A 22,179-nucleotide genomic window follows, 5' to 3' on the forward strand; every position below is an offset into this window, starting at 1 on the left:
GCGGGCAAATGAAATTAGCTAGTATAGATTTTAGAAAAAGGTACAAACAAAAACACACAAAAAACATCCTTTTGTAGAATCTCAGTTCAAGGAATAAATAGACGTAAAATTATTTATCCCCTACCCTCTTCAATAGAAATGAATGGGAAAGGCCCCACTACACATTTATTCTATTCTGCAGTGATGATTAACTCATCTAAACTCCATACACATATTTGATCTCTCAATTATTTAATCTCTTCTGCAACAAAGGAGAATGTAGAATAAAATTATATCCCAAATGTCTAATCCCAGATAGTAGTTTTATCTTATCTATCAACAAACCATTTGCCAAGTGCTACTTAAAATGTAAAAAGAATAGGGGTGCCTAACTGGCTCAGTCAGTTAAGCATCCGACTTCAGCTTAGGTCATGATTTCACGGTTCGTGGGTTTGAGCCCCACGTCAGCCTCTGTGCTGACAGCTCAGAACCTGGAGCCTGCTTCGGATTCTGTGTCTCCCTCTCTCTCTACCCCTCCCCTGGTTGGGCTCTGTCTCTCTCTCTCTCTCAAAAATAAACATTAAAAAAAAAAAATGTAAAAAGAACAGATTTGATTTTCATATCATTCTTCTTTTTCACTTGCCTTTGACCAAAAAGCAGGTCCTGACAACGGGACAAAGGAAGCTGAGGCCTTAAAGGGCAATCTTCAATTAATCAAAGTTAAATTAATAATAATTACAACCTTTCCAATTCAGCCAATGGATATGAACCATCTCTCATTAATTTAGAGAGGACTGAAATACCTAAAACATCTTTCAAAGTCACTTCTAAGTTCCAACTTTGTAAGCCAAAGTGTAATAACTTATGTTTACTGGAGCTGGCATGTTTGGTTTATGGATGCACAAAGGTCAAACGTATAACATGTACTAAATGGGTCTCATATATAACCACTGTGCTCATACTTCCCTCAGTTTGGTAGGACTCACAGAACATTTTACATTTCATATGGTTTTATGGATTCACAAAATTTGTCTTTCTAATTTTATAGTATACTATTAATCGTATCTATGATTACTTTTATATAATGTCCTTAATCAGAATTCTAACCCCCAAGTATGTTGATAGTTTCTTGTAAAAAGACAGAACTGTTTTCCAGGAATGCACTATGGGGCAGTAAGTATGTTCTCCCTGCAATGAATTTTCCTTCCACAGTGAATATTTTAAAAAGAGATGACTAGATAAATTGAAGGTAATGTTACCAAAGTAACTTTCTCAATGTTCAATTATTGTTTACTTTCAATAAGCCACAGTTTCCAGTATTTCTATAACTAAATTATTTTATAATTACACAAAACGGGGGGTGTTATTAGAAAGCAGACATGAATTAATAAGTTACAGCAAACTTCTCACTTGCTCTATGTCTTTTGGAGGAGAAATACATTTTGAAAATATATGCAGCTGATTTAAAAATCTATACTGTTGGCTTAAACACTGAGGATGTAAGTAGGTGAGAATTGATGTAGCAGGATTAAAAACAAAGTTCTTACCTTTGCCTGATGCAAGGATTGTAATATTATATGCACCACCTCTGATGGTCTCTGTCTCTCTATCCAGGCTTCTGAAAGTGGTGATTGATCCTGAGTTTTCATCTACTGTCACCCACCCTTTTGGATCAGTTAATTTCTTATACCTGTTAATAATGATAAATTAAGATGACAAAATGGGTCATAGGCCAAATTATAATTCTGGCATTAAAAAACAAGTTATGAATTTTAAAAACATGGTAAATTTGGAGTTAACTAAAAGAAGATACCTTATGCCACTGCTACTTTTCGTCTCGGGGTCATATGCTTTATATCCATCGCTCTTTGTTCCCGGTGGCGCATTTTCTCTAATTTGAACGGTTTGCACTGCAGGGCTACACTCGGGGCCCTCATCCTGATTTTTTACATTAACGGTAACTGTTGCTGTGCTCATGACTGATCGTGAACTAGCCTCTTTAGAATACGGAGCTTCATTAACTACTCCAATTTGTAGGTTCACCTGTTGTCTTTCTTCATAATTCAGTGGCTACAAAAGCAAGTGTGTTGAAAATCAGATCAAGACGTTTAACGTTTGGCCATGCTAAGTGCCATACATAACTCGTGCCAGGAATAGTCCTGACAATATTAAACATAGACTCAGAAACGAGGTGGTGGTTGGAAGAGGAGAATCCTTCAACTGATTCAGTATTTGGGTGGACAAAACCAGCAAAACAAAACAAACAAAAACTGTTCTTCAACTGCAAGTAATATCAGAGTCCTGATAATGATTGCAAAAAGTATGTGAGGTTAACACTTGAGACGTTAGGAACTCCATAACCTAACCAATAGTTATTTTCTGCTCCATTCATTTTTGGGACAACTTATCCTACCATTCTGACATGAGTAAAATTATTTGTACCTGGTTTGGGGTAGAAACTATGGGTCAAATTTTCTAAAATGTTTTTCAGAGAGGACAGAGAAGAAACTGGAAAGCTCATGGACATTACACTGTCTTTTGTTAGCTCTTCCATCCCAGGTACTTTCTAAAAAACACTGGTAGTACCAAATTTACTGGAACGTTTTTATTTTATCTTGCCTGATATTAGTTATAATGGGAATGGGTAAAGCCATTCCCTACAAGACAGAGATTTTGTCAGGTGTTAAGACTTCACAGAGATAAGATTCTTTCTTAGAATACCAAGGATTAGGGTAGGGGTTGGGTGAGGAAAGAGATAAGATTCAAAGGACATTTCTTTACTCTTTGAAATACAGAAATTAACCCACAAAACTGCAGCTAATTTTCATCATGGTAAGAAGAAAGAATTCGTCACTTGATTCATCCTCTTTGTGAAAATGTACAAAAAGGGAAACTGCACGGACCCAGGATAGAATCACATTCTAGATAAAGATACAGCACAATGAAGACTAGGACTGTGTCCAAAACAAATGGAGTCCAGGTGGCTTTATGGGCTAACTGGCTCTGGAAATAGCAGTGAGGACTTCTGCGATGTTGCAGAATAGTATTAGAAAGAGGTTTTACAAGTATCCGGATCTTTGAATGGTTGACGATTCCCATTCTTAACCAAGAAGCTAAGGTTGTAATGTATGCTAGATATAGATGAACAGATCTACAAACGCTCTCCCTGTGGGTCTTACCAGGAATAACTCACCATTTGGGAAATTCAGTAAATAAGTGGAGTCTCCCTGACCCAGCTACAGAAAGAATGGGCCAGGAAAGTTTGGCCCCAAACTTGGCCCCCGTGGGCATCAAAGCTGTGCCAGTATTTGAACTGTTAAGAGATGTTGGTTATAAAGTGGATACTATTGACCATATGTACATGTATATACACACATATATATATATACACACACATATATATATACACATATATATATATATTATTTTAAAAATCATGCCTTTATAAAAGGTTTCCCAAATTGAATATATCCATCCCATTATAGATATGGAGAACATTTACATTTACCTATATATCTACATTATTCGTATATTTACCAGAATTCTCTTCTTCTCATTAAACCCTAGTATGCTAATCTATGATATTATAAGCTACAAATAACTAATTTACTAATTTATTCTTACCTTAACCACATACAGAACTCCTTCATTGGTTCTGGGATCTGTTACAATTTTAAAATTCCCATTTTCATTGCCCTTTAAAATGGTATAATTGGCTCTCCAATTAGCAGTATTTATTAAATCCTTATCTTCAACGGTAACACGTAAGATTTCCACATCAACTCTATTTTCTTCCACTGATGTCACATACTAAAATAATAAAAAACAAAAAAAAAAAGCTTAATTAGTTACTGTAACCCATAGAGCACAGTGGGAAGTAAACTCAGTTCTTCTAATTTCCAAGGACTATGGTCACATGATTTTAAATCCTGAGTCCGGGTTACTGTCACGTGACTGGGGATACTGCATTTGAAATCATGCAGCATGGAGAGAGGTATGCATGTTTACCAATTAACACTGGGTCATACATTTTTCTTTTATTACTATCATGTACTTACAGAAGTACGGGTGAATGTTGGCAAGTTGTCATTTACATCTTCAACATTAATGATGCAAGTTGAAGTTGTCTGCAAACCAAAATATTGACCATCCATATCCTGGACTTTTATTTTCAGCTGGTATTTATCAATTAGCTGAAAGGAAAGAATTTAATTATTATGCAAAAGCAACATTATAAATGAAATCCTAATTTACACTCTGTAAATTTTCTTGCATTAAAAATTTAAGAAGAACACTTAAATTTCATAGTTTTCATGTACTAGCAAAAGAATAATTTCCTGACACCCGTATTTTTCTATTAATTTATTAAAATAGAGTAGTTTCTTAAATTTATTTTTATTTATTTAAAGTTGTTATTCATTTATTTTGAGAGGGAGACAGCAAGAGTGAGCAGGAGAGGGGCAGAGAGAGAGAATCCCAAGCAGGTTCCATGCTGTAAGTGCAGAGCCCAATGTGGGGCTCAAACTCATGAACTGTGAGATCATGACCTGAGCCAAAATCAAGAGTTAGACACTTAACCAACTGAGCCACCAGGTGCCACTAGTCTCTCAAATTTAAAGTGCTACTCATAGAATATAGAAGAACTGGTTTTAGTTTTACTCACCAGAAAGAGAAGATATAGCCATAGCACATTTTAAAATTGCCTAGTAGTTAATCAAAATCTTTATCTCTTTTCCAAAGTACATTTTTAAGCTGAAAAATACATACCAGTGACTCTCATACCAGTCTTGTAATAATTAGGTGAGATATCCTCACATAAAAAAGGTAGATTTTAAATATTTACATTTGTAAAAAGATCCAGAACTATAATTTTTTCTCTCTATGGAAAATGGAATCTGGTTCTTAGGGCTTTCTATTCATCAGGGATTGAAGAACGTTCACTTAGAGTTTAAGAAAAATGTGTTTCTTCTCATAATGGTTTCATTTATCTTAAGTACTGAAGCATGAAAGGATTAAAAGCAACTCTAATAATAATGCCTTCTGGATGAACTTTAGAAGTCTTGGGTTCTATTCCTAACTCTAAAGTAACAAATGTAATCTCTCTGGCAGTTGGAAAAGTCATTTAAAACATTTTTTTCATGTTTATTTATTTTTGAGAGACAGAGCACGAGCAGGGAAGGGGCAGAGAGAGACAGGGAGACACAGAATCCGAAACATGTTCCAGGCTCTGAACTGTCAGCACAGAGCCCGACGCAAAGCTCGAACTCACGAACGAGCCATGAGGTCATAACCTGAGCCGAAGTCGGACACTCAACCGACTGAGCCACCCAGGCGCCCCTGGAAAAGTCTTTTTAACTAAGTTTTCTCTTCTATAAAATGATAATACTAATACCCTTCTTACATAATTCAACTCTTTTTTTTTTTTTAATTTTTTTTTAACATTTATTTATTTTTTGAGAGACAGAGACAGAGCATGAGCAGGGGAGGGGCAGAGAGAGAGAGACACACACACAGATTTCTGAAGCCAGCTCCAGGCTTTGCGCTGTCAGCACAGAGCCCAACGTGGGGCTTGAACTCACAAACTGCGAGATCATGACCTGAGCCGGAGTCGGATGCTTAACGGACTGAGCCACCCAGATGCCCCTCAACTCTTTTCATAAGACAAAATAATACGTAAAAAACCAGCCTAACCTTCCACCAAGAATGTTTACTCTCCTCTTAATTCCATCACTTCTTGAACTTTCTTGTCTGTGTGTATTGCCTAAAATAAAACTAAAAGTTCTCTATCTCTATGCTTTTTACACATGTAATTTTCCTGATTTACTCTTCTCTCATAATCAATCATATAGATAGAGTTAAAAATACTGGCCTCATTTAAAAACTCATGCTAGTGTACTTGCAGGAGAGAATGCATATTTTGTTTGTAGTGAACTGAGGTTTATTGAAAACAATCAACTGGCTGATAAAGCAAAGGAAGAAATGAAGTTTGGGACCTAAATATTAACTTGTGATATCTTGAGATGGAAGACAAATGTGATGTGTAAAGCGCTTAAGTGGTTGAAGGCAACAGATGAAAGCTGGAATCCTGGCATTAATAAGTGTCTCTAAAACACTCGTGGGTGAAAACACTCCCAGACTCCTTCATTAGTCCTATGTTTTCAACTGACTTATAGAAGGATCTATTTAAGATTTGATGGTCAAAGAGGATTTAGTTTATAATTTGCTTTTCCTGAGCACACAAATTCCATGAAGAATCTGTATAATTTATAGAGCTGCAGCAGTAATTCACTCATTCATTTATTCTGCAGATTATACTGCTTTCTTCACTGTCACGCACTCACAGTAAAAATAAATGAATTTATAAACAATAAAATAAAATTTTAATAAAATACAATTTCACTAGGGAATGTCTTTGTAGATGCAGTAAAAAAAAGAAGAATTTTACTAAATTTTCTTAAATTTCAACCCATAGTCTAGTGAAGAACGGGGAGATATGCATAAAGCATTTCTTCTACATAACATAGTATGATGTTCTTCTCAAGGGAAGTACCTGTGTGATTGTTTATGAACTGAATTAGCTATTGTGTGGGTTTTTTAAATAAAATACCATTTTTGACATGAAAGACACCGACAGTCATTTAGACTAGTGTTAGAAGACAATTTGTCATACATAAAGTGAATCTGTCACTTCAAGGAAAACAACTATGTTACCAATGATAAATTGGGGTTTTCAAGCAAGAATGAGAATTCCAGAAAGCCTGTATTGACCAATGTGTATCAGTGGAGGTGAGAAGGTGACTTTTTCCTATATGGTATATTAAATGTATCAATATATGGAAGGAGGATCTGCATAACTCAGTGAACCACTATTTTCCAAATGGTCAACACATGATGTTACAAAATCATACATGGGTAAACTATCCACTCACAGTATAAGATAGACAAATGGATTTTAATGTAACAAAGTACAAAACTCATTGATAAGGCACACTGCAAAAAAAAAAAAACAAAACCCAAAAACTGATGAAATATTTATGAAACCAAACCTGTCAAGTTTTGGTGTAGTATTAAAGAAGAGTAGCCATAATGATCTGAAATAACTATTAAAATACTCCTCTCCTTTCTAACTTCATATCATGTTGGATTTTCTTTATATACTTTAGCTAAAGCTACATATTATAATAAACCAAATGCAGAAAGAGATATGAGAATCCACCAGTCTTATGCTAAGCCAGGTATTAAAGAGACTTGGAAAAATGCATTATAATGTCAGTCTTCCCAGCAGATTATTTACTGTTTTGGAAAATTATCTTTTATAAAAATGTTATTTATGTTAACATGTAATATATTTATGATTTTTTAAATGGGTACATAAATAAATATCTTAAACTTTTGACAGCTTTAAATACTAACGGAGTAAGTATCAATAAATATAACCCACTAAACAAAAGATCTTGGGAATCCTCAATAACATTTATTCATCCTGAGACCAGAAAATTTAAGGGCCACTGTTCTAATCCATGAGAAAACAAAAGAGGAAGAAGAAATGAATCTGGTACGAAGTTTTCAGGAATGAAAGATATACCTGACAAACAGGTATTTACTATATTTTAAGATTAAGGATTATAAATGTAGTATGTAGGCCAGATAAACTACTATAAGAATTCAGATGAATAGGGGAGCCTATGTGGCTCAGAACATCAAGTGTCCAATTCTTGATTTCAACTCAGGTCATAATCTCACAGTTAGTGAGTTCAAGCCTCGTGTTGGGCTCTGTGCTAATAGCTAGAAGCCTGCTTGGGATTCTGTCTCCCTCTCTCTCTCTGCCCCTTCCCCACCTGCTCTTTATTTCTCTCTCAAAGCAAACAAAAATAAACTAAAAAAAAAAAAAAAAGAATTCAGATGAATAAATACTTGGTGAACGAAGTAATAGTGAATAACCAAGTGAATGACTCATTAAACTAGGATAGTTGAAGCAGAAATGGACAGAATATAACTAGAAGATAATTTTGGAAGTAACATCAACATGATTTGGAAAGTGATTTGATCAAGGGAGCAAGAGAAGACATCACATACAATTTTGAAGACATGAATCCAAGCTGACAACAGAAAAATTAACAGGAAAAAAGTGTACTAATGTCACCTGAACTCAAAAACATTGGAAGAAGAGCATATTTAGATGTAAAGAAGAGTTCAATTTTATATGTATATTGCATCTTAGGTACCTGTGAAACACCCAAGTAAGGATTTCAAGCAATCAATGGAAAATGGTAAATTAGAGATCAAAGAGATAGAAATTAACTTTTCTTATAATTTATATAAGGGGAAGAACATAGATGAGATGGTTGAAGAAGAGATGACACAGGCAAAAAAAAGAAGCATTGTTATCTGTAAATAACAAATTTCCGAACATTTTCAAAAGTTTCACTTCTCATATTTGGCCTTGTTTGTACTACTATCCTATAATTATGTTTATATTAGGCCAGTCGACCTTGTAAAACATACATTTCAAGAGAACAAGTTAGCAGTTCAAAATTAGCAGACTGCGAGGTTAATGATCTCCATCAACACACTTAAAATACTGACTTTTATAAAATTAGATTCACGACATGCTTTTTCAAAAACACATCTACAGGTGCTAGACAGAGATCTACGATTAAATGGCCATGTGATAATCAGGTTTTGTCTGCCAGTATTTATGTTACCTCTCTGTCTAGCTGAGATGATGACGTGGTGATCACGCCTGTCGTCGGATGCATAGAAAACAGCGTGGCTGATGCTGGCAACTGCTCGATGATGGAGTACTTGAGACGCGTGTGCATCGTGTCAGGTTCATCTTTGTCAGTTGCACATACCTGGCCCACGGTCGAGCCTACATGTTGAAAAATCCTCTTCAGTATACAAACCTTTTACATTTTCAACTTTCCCTTTTTTTCACTCCTCTCCATCTACTCAAAAAACTTTTCGACCGCTTAATTATATGTCAGAGTAATAATTCATACATTTGCAGTCTTCTATATGAAGTATCATTTCTTGTAAATATCCCAGCATTCGAACATTTTGGAATTTGGTGACCGTATCTGCATTTACTGTATTTAATGTATAATTTATAAATGTTGACAATGCCCCTCCAATTGCCTTTGTATTTCTAGACTAAAGAATTCCAATTATTCTTTAACCTCTTTCTATTTGTAAGTCTCCACTTAAATGGATCAAATGGTCAAAAATGTGTCCAAAATTCTTGGTTCGGTTAGATCTTTCTAGAAGACTCAAAGATTGCATTCTGACTTCCAGCTGAAATGGTTCATTTTAATATGATTGAGAAAACGCATGATTTTCAATGACCTTTATGATTATGCTCAGAATATTGTCAATCATTTAATCACTATGGAATATCAGTAGATCTCTTCAAGGCTAAGACTTCAATTACTTAAAGACTCCTTTTTAGAGTACATTCTCTTAAAAGTATTTCTTTTATCTCACACAGGAAGGCAAAATAAGATACTGAATAACTTCTCTATTTTTCAGGTACGATGCTTGGCATTCCAGGTGTATAATGTATCATTTAATCTCCATAACAATCTTGCATATCAATAACCCATTTTACAGATAAGAAAACTAAGGTTTGTCAAAATTAGGAAGTTTGCCCAGGGTCACAGCTAGTGAAAGGCAGAGTAAAATTCCACCCACAGAGGTCTGAGTGACAAGTGCCTTGTTCTTGCCAGCAAGATATGCTGCCTCCCAATGGCCACCATGAAACTCAACTTATGAATTAAAACATTAAGTTACCGTATATTGTTAAGGTAGGTACTCACCAACTCTGCAGTTTTCAGGAACTGTAAATATGTAAGTTGTTTCTGTAAAAATTGGGTAGTTATCATTTTCATCCTCAACTCTGATTACCAGGGGCAGTGGAAGTTCTGGAGTATATCCATCTGGAGTTGTGGCAAAGGCAATCAGCTGTGAGGAGTAAAATAAGAAAAAAAGCAAAATTAAAATATGGTTTACACTTGCTTTGGCTTTAGTTTGGAAACTGTGTGGCATTGCAGTGTGAATTTTGCCATTTGTTATTGTTTTGGGATGTGGACATGACCTTACTGCCATAAGAGGTGGTTAATCCCGTGGTATACTACAGCATTTTATGTTTATCTAATATAATAACATAGATAATTTTGGTTTCTTCACTAGTGCTGCACATTTTTCATGAGTGTAATGGCTTTTATCATTATTTCCCAGAACAGTCTTGAAGATTGTTTTGTGGCTTTTTCTTATTTTATTTTGTTTTTTAAGTGTTTTTTTTTTTTTTTAATTTTAATCCCAGTTGTTAACATACAGTGTTATATTAGTTTCAGGTGTACAATATGGTGATTCAGCAATTCTATAAATTACTCAGTGCTCATTGTGATAAATGTACTCTTTAATCGCCAATCCCTATTTCACCCATCTCCCCGCTCCTCCCTCGCTCTGGTAACTAGCAGTTTGTTCTCTACAGTTACCAGTCTGTTTCTTGGACTATCTCTCTTTTTTTTCCTTTGTGCTTTTGTTTTGTTTATTAAATTCCACAGATGAATGAGATCATATGGTATTTGTCTTTCTCTGACTGACTTACTTTGCTTAGCATAGTACTTGCTAGCTCCGTCCTTGTCATTGCAAATGGCAAGATTTCATTCTTTTTTATGGCTGAATAATATCCCATTGTATATATCACTCTTCTTTATCCATTCAGTGGCTACTTGGGCTGCTTCCACAAATTTGGGCATTGTAAATAATGCTGCCATAAACATAGCGGTGCTTGTATACCTTTAAATTAGTGCTTTTGTATTTGGGGGGTAAATGCCAAGTAATACAATCACTGGATTGTGTGGTAGTTTTATTTTTAACTTTTTGAGGAACCCCCCAACAGTGGCCAACAAGTTTGCATTCCCATCAACAGTGCCAGAGGATTCCCCTTTCTCCACATCTTTGCCAACACTTGCTTTTTCTCGGGTTTTGATTTTAGCTATTCTGCCAGGTGTGAGGTGATATATCATTGTGGTTTTGATATGCATTTCCCTGCTGATGAGTGATGTTGAGCATCCTTTCATGTGTCTGTTGGCCATCTGGATGTCTTCTTTGGAGAAATGTCTGTTCATGTTTTCTGCCCATTTTTTTAATGGAGTTATTTGTATTTTGGGTGTTGTTTTATAAGTTCTTTATACATTTTGGATACTAACCCTTTATCAGATATGTCATTTGAAAATATCTTCCCCCATTCGGTAGGTTGCCTTTTAGTTTTGTGGATTATTTCCTTTGCTGTGCAGAAGCTTTTTATTTTGATGTGGTTCCAATAGTTTATTTTTGCTTTATTTCCCTTGCGTCAGGAGACATATCTAGAAAATAGTTGCTATGGCTGATATAAGAGAAATTACTGCCTGTGCTCCCTTCTAGGATTATTATGGTTTCAGATCTCACATTTCAGTCTTTAATCCATTTTGAATTTATTTTTGTGTATGGTATAAGAAAGTGGTTCAGTTTCATTCTTTTGCGTGTTGCTGTCCAGTTTTCCCAACACCATTTGTTGAGAAGACTGTCTTTTTCCCTTGGATATTCATTCTTTCTTTGTCAAAGATTAACTGACCATAAAATTGTGGGTCTATTTCTGGGTTTTCTGCCCTGTTCCATTGATCTATGTGTCTTTTTTTTTTTTTTTAATGCCAGTACCATACTGTTTTGATTAGTACAGCTTTGTAATACAACTTGGAGTTTGAAACTGTCATGCCTCCAGCTTTGTTTTTCTTTTTTAAGACTGCTTTGGCTATTCAGGGTCTTTTGTGGTTCTATACAAATTTTAATATTGTTTGTTCTAGCTCTGTGAAAAATGCTGTTGGTATTTTGATACGGATTGCATTAAATCTATAGATTGCTTTGCACAGTATAGATATTTTAATAATGTTTGTTCTTCCGACCTACGAGCCTAGAATATCTTTCCATTTCTCTATTATTTTGTTTTGTTTGAAAGTTTTAGGTGCACGGATTTTAATTATAACTTTCTGGATCTTCATTAACTTTGGTTTCTTAGGACTCCAAATTCCCCAGGTGCTGTTAACTAGAATATTATCTTATATTCTACTAATTAGGATTTTAGTTATATTTGGTAGTTATATTTAGATTTTTAAGTTACAAATTTTTAAATTTAAAAAAGGAAAGTCAGAAATAAAGCAAATGCATGGCTTTACATTGTGTGTGGAATACAATTTATTTCTTTTACTTTTATAATATGAATTCTAATTCCAAGTTTTCTCATAACAGCTTTCAGAAAAAGCAGAACATCACAGATACTTAGGAGGCCATGTTGTAGCAATTCTAAACATAAATATTTAATTCTAAGTTTGCAAGTCTATTCACTTAATTTGGTCTACTGATGAATAAGTAATTCCTCCAAAGTAGACGTAAAATAATTAAAACTGAGTTAAGCAAAATGACCAGGTCCTGTTGGTAAATCAATACAACATTAGGTTAAATTCTCCCATATTAATGCTCATGCCACCATGGGAAGTTAACCAGATGATGAAAGACTGGATAATCTTGATTAAGCACTGTCCACACTCCTCACCTATTCACCACAAGTTAACCTTCTCTCGTTGCAAAAATACTGACGTCTAACTTGCAAAGTTCACTGACCTCCCATGATATCTCTCTGTACCCTAAAGAGGTTCACAGACCTTTTATGCCAACTGAATCACTGTTTTTCAGAGTGGTATTCCCTTTTTCTTTTGAAAAAAAAAAAAGAAGAAGAAAAGTAAAACTATCATGCCAAGACCCAATCTAAGAATCTAATGCTCTTTATTCTATAAATTTTTTTTTGTTTCAAGTCTCTGCTATTGGATGTCGCCAGAGCCTAGATGACAAACTCAGAGAACAGAAGAGGGTAAATGAATTGAGAATGAGAGATAAAGCAGCCAAGCTTAATAATTACTAATACAATATGTAATCTTCAGACTTTACCTCAAAAGATTCATACTGCTCCCGATCCACAGGACGAGTACAAAACAGGTTTCCAGTATCTCTCTCTACATAAAATAAATTTATAGGTTCTCGGTCTACCCCAGGTCCTCTGATGGAATAGAATATAGTGTAGTTTTGTGCGGTGTCAGATTGAATCTAGAAAGTAGATATTATATATATAAGAGACAAATTTTTATTTCAGCAAAACTTTCATCTATACATTCATGCAATCATGTTGCCATTTTTATTGCAATAAGTAATTACCCTCTTTAATTCATTATCATGTACAAATAAAAAAACAGGTAATAGAATAAGGAAACCTAATAACAGAAATTACAAGAGCAAGGCATGAGAAGAAAAATATAGTAGTATCTTAGATTTCCAGAATACCTGAGGACTACTTTAAAGGCTAAATGGTACCTATGTGGACCAAACATTTAAGACTGTAACTGTCTGAGAAAACAAAGTATTCTGAGCATGAAAAATTACCCTTTTGTCAATTTTTTAAGCGTGAATTGTTATTATATGCAACACAGGATTTGAGACTCTAGGTTTAAAGTTACTGTGAGCAGGGCAAAAACACGGAAAATGCTTTCCTTAATTAGTTTTCATTATTTGTCAACATCTTTTTTATTATAGGAGCTGAAGAGAAAGAGTGGCAGGAATGGGTGAGAAGAGAAGTGATGTAATATCCTGGCATGTATGATATTCTGGTACTTGATCCAAAAAGCAAATTTTTTCCCAAGTTGTTTTGATACTCTTAGTAAGATCTTGACTGTATATCAGGATGACTAACATAATTATTTTTAAATGATTTCTTTCTCGACTTTAATATGTTCTTCTTTCAGCTGCATTAAATTTGTTGGTGGGATATAAAAAGTTATAAAGAGACAGAAAACGTGGATATAGTCTGATCTAAGTAGTGGACTTGGGGATAAACAATTAACAAGGAGGATGTATGTGTCTTTTCCCCTTCGTGGCATTTGTCTTCTTGTCAGTAATTTTATCTTCTTTAATGGAAGATGTTTTGGGGTTTCTAGACTACACTCTGTGATACCCTTACTAACATGAAAATTCATTAAGGAACCATGTGTTTGAGAGTGCTAGATGAGTTTCACAATTTCATAAAAAGGCTATGCATGACTAAAACTGCAAAAAAATGCATGACGGTGTAAAGATATATGTTTATACCCATATATTGAAACATACAATACACATCCTCATTCACTCATATATTCATATGCAACTGTTTTTGAAATAACTGCATACTCATTAGCCAAATTAAAAAAAAATGGAAGCCATAGACTTTCACAGCGAAAGGAAAGTAAATTGTACCTGTTGAAGAAAAAGTGGGAAAGGACCCAAAGAATTCTCTTGCATTGAACAAGGAATAGGAGCCCATCTTCTCTTGGCACGTCTTAGAACTTTCTCTCTAGAATGCCTCTTCTTCAGTACCTACATTTAGAAGACAGGAAAAAAATAATAAAGCCAATGAATAATATACTCTCAAACATTGGAACTCTGACACATCTCCTTTCATGGGGAGCTGGGAAGGTGTAAGGCCATGGTAGTGCTTCAAAACCAAACTAAATGTCAACACAGCCAAAAGATAACAAAGAAATCATGGTCCTAACTGTTATCACATCAATCCTCTTGAGGAAATAACTTGGTGAGAATATGGAAGAAAGAGAGATGGAACTGGAAGCCCAGAAACAAAATTACAAAGACAAAAATAAAATTGACTACGTTACCGTTGCCATATTGCCATGCAAAACGATGGGAGGAGAGAGATGCAAGGAAAATGAATGAAGTGAGTGATCTCCTAAATCTAGCATATGTACCTTCCACTCACCAGCAACTAGGAAGAGCCAGGGACCAACAGAGAGATCTGTGTCAGAAGGAGGAGAGAACAGTGGTGATAACTCTCAAACCGCTGCAGTGAATAATGGCCAGTGGCTGAACAGAAGTCATTTGGATCTTTGGTGTCATAATACAGTAAGTTCGTATGAGGTCTGAACCTCAACCTAACACAGTCATCTACTTTTTAAGACTACAAATTATGCTAAGATACATAAGACCTCCAGAAACAGAGTTTTAAAACTTGTTTTGGAAATGGACTCTACAAGAAAGATCAAGATAGGCTTCTCTGTGTCTGATTTCAACTTCTCATGCTGCAGTAGCCCAATTTCTCCTTTTATGTCCCAAATAAAAAGTAATTATAACCTGGAATAACTGATAGGGCAAAACCCGTTTCCGCCACTTGAACACTGTTAAGTTGTATGATGGTTTTCATTTTTCATCAAGCAAAACCATCCCACATTGCTTCTGATTCCACGTCTTCCCTAGTAATGTTACACCTGCAGAAACCAATTCATTATGCTGCATGTTTATAGTTTGGTATACCTTTGTTTGATGCTGTAAAAGGACAAGTATTTTCTCTTCCTCTTGGTTGTCAGTGTTGGAAAGTAATATGGTAAACTTCCTCTCCTCTGAGGACAAAAGAATAGCATTTGTCGTATAGACTGAACCATCTTCTAAAATTTGGAAGTCAGGATCACTTGAATGAATTAGATTTGCAGATTGAAAGCACTCCTTCAGGTTAACTGTGGAAAATATACAGAACAATCATTTGTAAGGTAAAACAAAATAATACATAGGTTTAACAGTAATCTATGCTTTTGGGGGTGGGAAGCCAAAAACTTAAAATTATTTTTACTTATACTTATAAGTAAAAGTATACTTATTTTTATAAGTATATAAAATTTTTATAAGTATAAGTATATACTGACACTTATAAATGTTGCATTTTTAAAAGTACATATGAAACCATATGGTGAATTAAGTTGTGCATAAACACAGATATCACTTCTAATACCTACTTTATATCCTTCTAAAAAAGAGACATTTGTCCTAAAATAAGGGCATGTGAGTTCTAATGTTTGAATATGTAAACCAACACACAAAAAAGTTTTTCTTTATTAACTGAAATTAGCTATAGAGTAACACATGAGAGAACTGAACTTAAACAGAATCTAGAGAATTAGTTGGCAGCTATTAGATTAAAATATTTCTTAACTCTTTGAATCTATTGTTAAAGAGTCATGATATTCTGTGTTCTCACTGGTCTGCTCCTTCCTTGCACATTTGAGTTATGTGAAAAAAATTAATTGACAAAAAAAAATATGTGGAAATAAGTATCAGTAAGATGCCAAAACATTTGAGGATTAAAATCCAAAAACAATACCTTTAAACTCAAGAAACAGTTCCAATGCTATTTCTCAATTTCACAAAAGTATATTATAACATATGCCATACCTTTCATCTAGAATAAATATTAATAATTATTACTCAAACTAAACCTTTTTATCTACTCATATCATCATGTTTGTCAAGAAAGGACAATATCTCTTTTATTGGAATGACACCATATGTACATATGTATTACAGATGATAAAATATCATTTTAACCATTAATTCCAATACAGTTACCCTTCTAAAAATTACACTAATTTTACAAGATCGTACCAAATTAGGATTTATTCACATTTTTGCAGTTTCTTACCTCTACCAACAAATTTTCCAGCATCTAGTTTGGAGGGAACATGTAGCGTGACTTTTTTGCAGGCATCACAGGCAAATGTTAAGATCTAAAATACCAAATCAATATTACACGTTAAAGAAAGATCCTTTTAATGTGTACATAGTTTATATAAATTATAAATTGGTATAATTATAAATTAGTTTATACAAGTTGCAAAATAAAATTTAAAAACATACACTGCAGTAAAATCAGAACAAAATTGTATGGAGAAGAAGAATAAAACAATAGACCAAGAGTCATAGCTCCCTCCTTCACAAAGCATGTAAAGTCTAATAATTCCTTACCCTCTCGGGCTTTTTTTCCTATTCTGCAAAAGGAGTTAATAGTAACTTCACTGATTAATTTAGTGAGTAATCGAGGAATTAATGGCAACCAATGTGAGACAGCACTAAAAACTTAGGAAGGCAGCACAGGTATGTGATTAGGAAAGAGAGAAAAAAAAATTACAGAGCCAGCAAAGTATTTCAGTTAATTGTCAATTGCACATGAGCTACGATATCAAATCAATAATACCCTAAACAAAAACCCAATGCTTTAAAATTTTTTTAATGTTTATTTATTTTTGAGAGAGAGAGAGACAAACAGAGCGCGAGTAGGGGAGGGGGAGAGAGAGAGGGAGACACAGAACCAAAAGCAGGCTCCAGGTTCCGAGCTGTCAGCACAGAGTCCAAAGCGGGGCTTGAATCCACGAACTGCGAGATCATGACCTGGGCCAAAGTCGGACACTTAGCCGACTGAGCCACCCAGGAGCCCCTGAAAACCCAATGCTTTAAAGAGAAGCATCAACTCATTTTCATGGAGCAACGTGGAGATGATTTATCTATGACCTCACACAAACAAGCACATAACTTTGAAATACGTATTTATGTTGAAGGCACATCTTCTCATAAATGACCAATAAGGTCATTTTACAAAATATATCACTTAAGATTTTTGAAATGAGTTAGTGATTTATGGTAACCATTTCCAATACAATATATATTTGAACCCACTGAAATTTAATTCTGTTCTAAAACTTTATAACACACACTTCTGAAAGATTCACAATTTTTTCTACAATTTTGCAAAGCTTTTGACAAAATCAAGACTGCTGACGAGCACTGACACTATACTTACAAAGGCTATAAACATAAATGAAAATAATCAAAATCTGGATTCAAATGTTTATTTCTAATATAAATTTTTATTTCCACTACATATGCCAAGACAGATTTAATTATCCAACTCAAATTATATAGGGAGGATTAGGCAAGGCTAGGATTACATTTCATTTGGAAATTAGGGATGGATTGGAAATTAAAAGATGAGAAGAATGTTCAGTGGCCACATCCTCTAGAGAGAACAGGAGTGGAATGAGAAAGTGAAGAGTCCAGCTCAGGGTGGTTGAAAGCATGCTTCTACTTATTCTTTCAACCAATTTTTACAGGTTGCTTACTAGGTGGTAGGCAGTGTTCAGCAAGGAACAAGGCAAAGTCTTTGACCCCATGGAGATTATCTTATAATGAGAGACAAAAAAATAAATACACAAAGGTCATATAATGCCAAAGTCACAATGCAAAAAGGTCGCATAATGCCAAGAGATAAATGTTGTGAGAAAAATAAAGCAGAGGGAAAAGGTGACAAAGGGAAGACCAGAAGCCTGAATGAAATGAGGAAGCAAACCAGTTCATCAACTGGGGAAGAGTCTTCCAGGTGGAGAAAAAAACAGAACAAAACCCTGGGAAAGGATTTTGCCTGGTGTACAAGAGGAACAAAATGGTGCTCATGGTAATATAGCACAGTGAGGGAAGAGTGATACCATAGGCATTGAAGAGACAATCATGGGTAGATCACATAGAGTCTCAAAGTAGAAGTCTAAAACTTCTCGACTTTATTCTGAGTGCAAAGAGAAGCACCCATAGGTTTAGAAACTGTGGGGAGGGGCGCCTGGGTGGCTCAGTTGGTTAAGTGTCTGACTTCGGCTCAGGTCATGATCACACGGTTCGTGAGTTCGAGCCCAGCATCGGGCTCTGTGCTGACAGCTCAGACCCTCAAGCCTGCTTCGGATTCTGTGTCTCCCTCTCTCTCTGCCTTTCCGGGGCTCACATTCTCTCAATCTCTCAAAAGCTAACAAATATTTTAGAAAATTAAAAAAAGAAGAAGAAGCAGTTGTGGAGTAGCATCAGGTGGCGAGCATTTACATAGACTCATTCTGGTGGCCCTGTGAGAACAGACTGTAGAGCAGCAAGAGTGGAAACAAGGACACCAGTTGGGAGGTTCCAGTAGAAATCCAAGAGAGGGAGGATGGTGACTTGGACTAAAGTAAGAACAGCAGAGAAGATGAGATACGGCTAGATTAAGACAATACTCTAGGGAACAGTATTCATCCATTCATTCATGCATTTAACCAATATTTACCTAATGTCTTCTATGTACCAGACACAGAGCAGTAAACATGATCCTCGTGAAACATTCAGTTCAAGGGTAAGACACAGTCATAATTTCAATAAAGGAGGATAAATGCTCTGCTAGGGAGGTACAGTCGCTATACGATGGCCTTTATGTGAAAGCCAGGCGAGGTCACCTAAAGAGTGGCTGTACGTGAGCCATGTCAAGAGGAGGCAGAGCTTATATGTCCCAAGCACAGAAACAAGCATATGTGAAACCCAGAGATGACACAGATCTGAAAACAAAATCTTGAAAGGCTGATGCTACAAGAGGGGCAAAGTTTAAACTGGATTCACAGAAGTAGGTTTGGGATAGATTCTGAACAGTGTTAACAACATATGTAGATCTTTTTTTCCTAAAGATAATAAGAAACCAAATGTTTGTTTTAAGCAGATAAATTACATAAGCAGCTTCCTATTGGAATAAGGTGAGTCTGAGCAGTGTGGAGAATGGATCAGGGAAATGATTTTCATTTCCAATAATGGCAGCTAGGTCATTCAGGAAGGAGAAAAAAAAAACAAAAAAACAACCCACCATGCCCAAACTAAAAATGATGGATACATTTAAAAAAAAAATTTTTTTTAATCTTTATTTATTTTTGAGAGAAAGAAAGAGCATGAGCAGGGGAGGAACACAGAGAGGAGACACAGAATCTGAGGCAGGCTCCAGGCCCTGAGCTGTCAGCACATAACCCGACGCGGGGCTCGAACCCACAAACTTCGAGATTGTGACCTGAGCTGAAGTCGGATGCTCAACCGACTGAGCCACCCAGGCGCCCCAAGAAATTATTTTCAAAAGCAATAAAAAGTTAGAATGCCAAGGTGTAAACTTAACAAGAAAGATATAAAGTCTATTTGAGAAAAATCTGAAAACATTTCTGAAAGACACAAAAGTAGACTCACACAAAAAGAAAGTATTTTAGATAGAAAAAAATCAACATAAATATATCAATTTTCACTAAGTTAAATTATAAATTTCATGATCCCAATATAAACCTTAACAGTATTTTCTTTTTTTCTGGAACTAGACAAGCTGATTTAAAAAGTCTTAAGTAAAGGGGCGCCTGAGTGGCTCAGTCGGTTTAGCGGTCGACTTTGGCTCGGGTCATGATCTCGCAGTCCGTGAGTTTGAGCCCCGCGTCAGGCTCTGTGCTGACAGTTCAGAGCCTGGAGCCTGTTTCAGATTCTGTGTCTCCCTCTCTCTGACCCTCCCCTGTTCATACTCTGTCTCTCCCTGTCTCAAAAATAAATAAATGTTAAAAAATTAAAAAAAAAAAAGTCTTAAGTAAAAATAAATAATTAAGAAAAAACAGGAAAATTATGAAAAAGAAAAGCAATGAAAGGATATTAGCCCTAGCAGATATTTAAAATTCTATGAAGTTTCAATAATTAAAACCGCAATATTGCATATGAATAGACAGAAACATATTAGATGCATACAAATCGGAAAGGAAAAAGTAAAAGTTTCTATTCGTGTTTTTTGTAACTCTATACAGTCCATAAATGTTGTAACTTTGTTACACTCACCAATAATTTATGAGAGTTCTTATTTCTCCACATTCTTGCCTACCCTGTATTGTCAAACTTTTGGATGCTTGCCAAATGGGATTGCCATGTCAATGAAATTTAAATTCATCTTTTCTTATTCTGAGCGAGGGTGAAATATTTTTATGGGCCATTTTTATTACTTTATGGGAGTTTTTCATGTCCATGTTCATGTTGGACTACTTGATTTATAAGAGATCTTTATATATTAGTAGATTAGTCTTTTAAAATATGATCTGCAAAAATTTTTTTTACAATTTATGAGTTACCTTTGACTTTGCTTATAATGTTTTTGTTTGGTTCAGTTTTTTTGCCACGGACAAGTGTTTATGTATGTGTGTCTTAATATAATTTATTTATATTATTTATAACATTTATAATATATTTATGTTAATGATTATAATTGAATATAATTGGTTTTCTCAATATTAATAAATGGCTTTTGAAATTTAAGCCATGTGAAACATAGAAAGTCTTCTTAACCCCAAATTTATTTTTTTTTTAATTTTTTAACATTTATTTATTTTTGAGACAGAGAGAGACAGAGCATGAACAGGGTTGGGGCAGAGAGAGAGGGAGACACAGAATCGGAAGCAGGCTCCAGGCTCTGAGCCATCAGCCCAGAGCCCTACATAGGGCTCGAACTCACAGACTGCGAGATCATGACCTGAGCTGAAGTCGGACGCTCAACCGACTGAGCCACCCAGGCGCCCCCTTAACCCCAAATTTAAATAGGAATTCACGATGTTTTCTTCTAATATCTGTATTGTATCATATGGTACATTTAAATCTTTCATCTGTTTGGACTTTTCTGTGGTGTTCTCCATGAGGTATGGGTTCAACTTTACCTTTTGCCAAATGACTGCCTGATCAAGTAGTCTCATACTATATATACATAGTATAATATAACAGAGTATAGTATGACATGCTATATAATATATAATATAGCATACTGTACATACTATAGTACTATACTATAATACTATAGTATTGTACATATATACATATATACACATGTACAATTCTATATATATATTATATATATATATCTATATATATATCTATATATATATCCTCAATGGTGGGATATGCTATCCATCATAAAATTTCTTTCTGTCTAGTGACTATACAACCTTTATGGGGGTGAGAAGAAGCTGGTAATATATACCAAAAGAATACAGTCATCTATACTTTTGTCTGGCCATCCCATTTCTGGTAATCTATTCTATGCACATACCTGCCAATACATGAAATGACATATGCAGACAAGTTTATTCACTGTGACATTATTTATAATAGCAAAAAGTAATAGCAGGAGTGTTGGAGAGAAGCAGAGATATCCATAAGATATTTCTGAAGATAGACTTAACGGGAGTTAATGATGGATTTGGGCAGGGGAACAGTGAAGAAGGAAAAACAGCTTCCAGACTTCCTACCTGAGCAATAAGGTGTATAGCAGTGTCCTTCACTGAAATACATGACACGAGAAGAAAAGCAACATTGTCTGAGAAGATAATAAATGCTGTGTCATACATCATACTGGGGAGATATAAAGACTTACTGTTCAATGAAGACATCCCAACTAACAAAATAAATTTAGTACAAGTAGACACCTGTGTATTTCACAGACAGGACCTGTAATAA

At 35.0% G+C, this 22,179-nt stretch overlaps 1 protein-coding gene across 1 annotated transcript in view; it reads right to left on the reverse strand.

Annotated features, from left to right (window-relative positions):
* DSC2 (desmocollin 2) overlaps positions 1-22,179 on the reverse strand; it is a 36,052-nt gene that overhangs the window by 11,226 nt on the left and 2,647 nt on the right. The window contains exons 2-11 of the mRNA XM_042910143.1: positions 16,526-16,610; positions 15,367-15,566; positions 14,299-14,418; positions 12,964-13,119; positions 9,795-9,939; positions 8,685-8,851; positions 4,038-4,172; positions 3,604-3,789; positions 1,793-2,049; positions 1,527-1,669 (exon numbers count right to left, since the gene is read on the reverse strand). Of these exons, the coding sequence (XP_042766077.1) occupies positions 1,527-1,669; positions 1,793-2,049; positions 3,604-3,789; positions 4,038-4,172; positions 8,685-8,851; positions 9,795-9,939; positions 12,964-13,119; positions 14,299-14,418; positions 15,367-15,566; positions 16,526-16,610 (1,594 nt within the window). The remainder of the gene's footprint in view (positions 1-1,526; positions 1,670-1,792; positions 2,050-3,603; positions 3,790-4,037; positions 4,173-8,684; positions 8,852-9,794; positions 9,940-12,963; positions 13,120-14,298; positions 14,419-15,366; positions 15,567-16,525; positions 16,611-22,179) is intronic.

The sequence above is a fragment of the Panthera leo genome, chromosome D3 (genome assembly GCF_018350215.1).
Source record: "Panthera leo isolate Ple1 chromosome D3, P.leo_Ple1_pat1.1, whole genome shotgun sequence".
NCBI lineage: Eukaryota > Metazoa > Chordata > Mammalia > Carnivora > Felidae > Panthera > Panthera leo.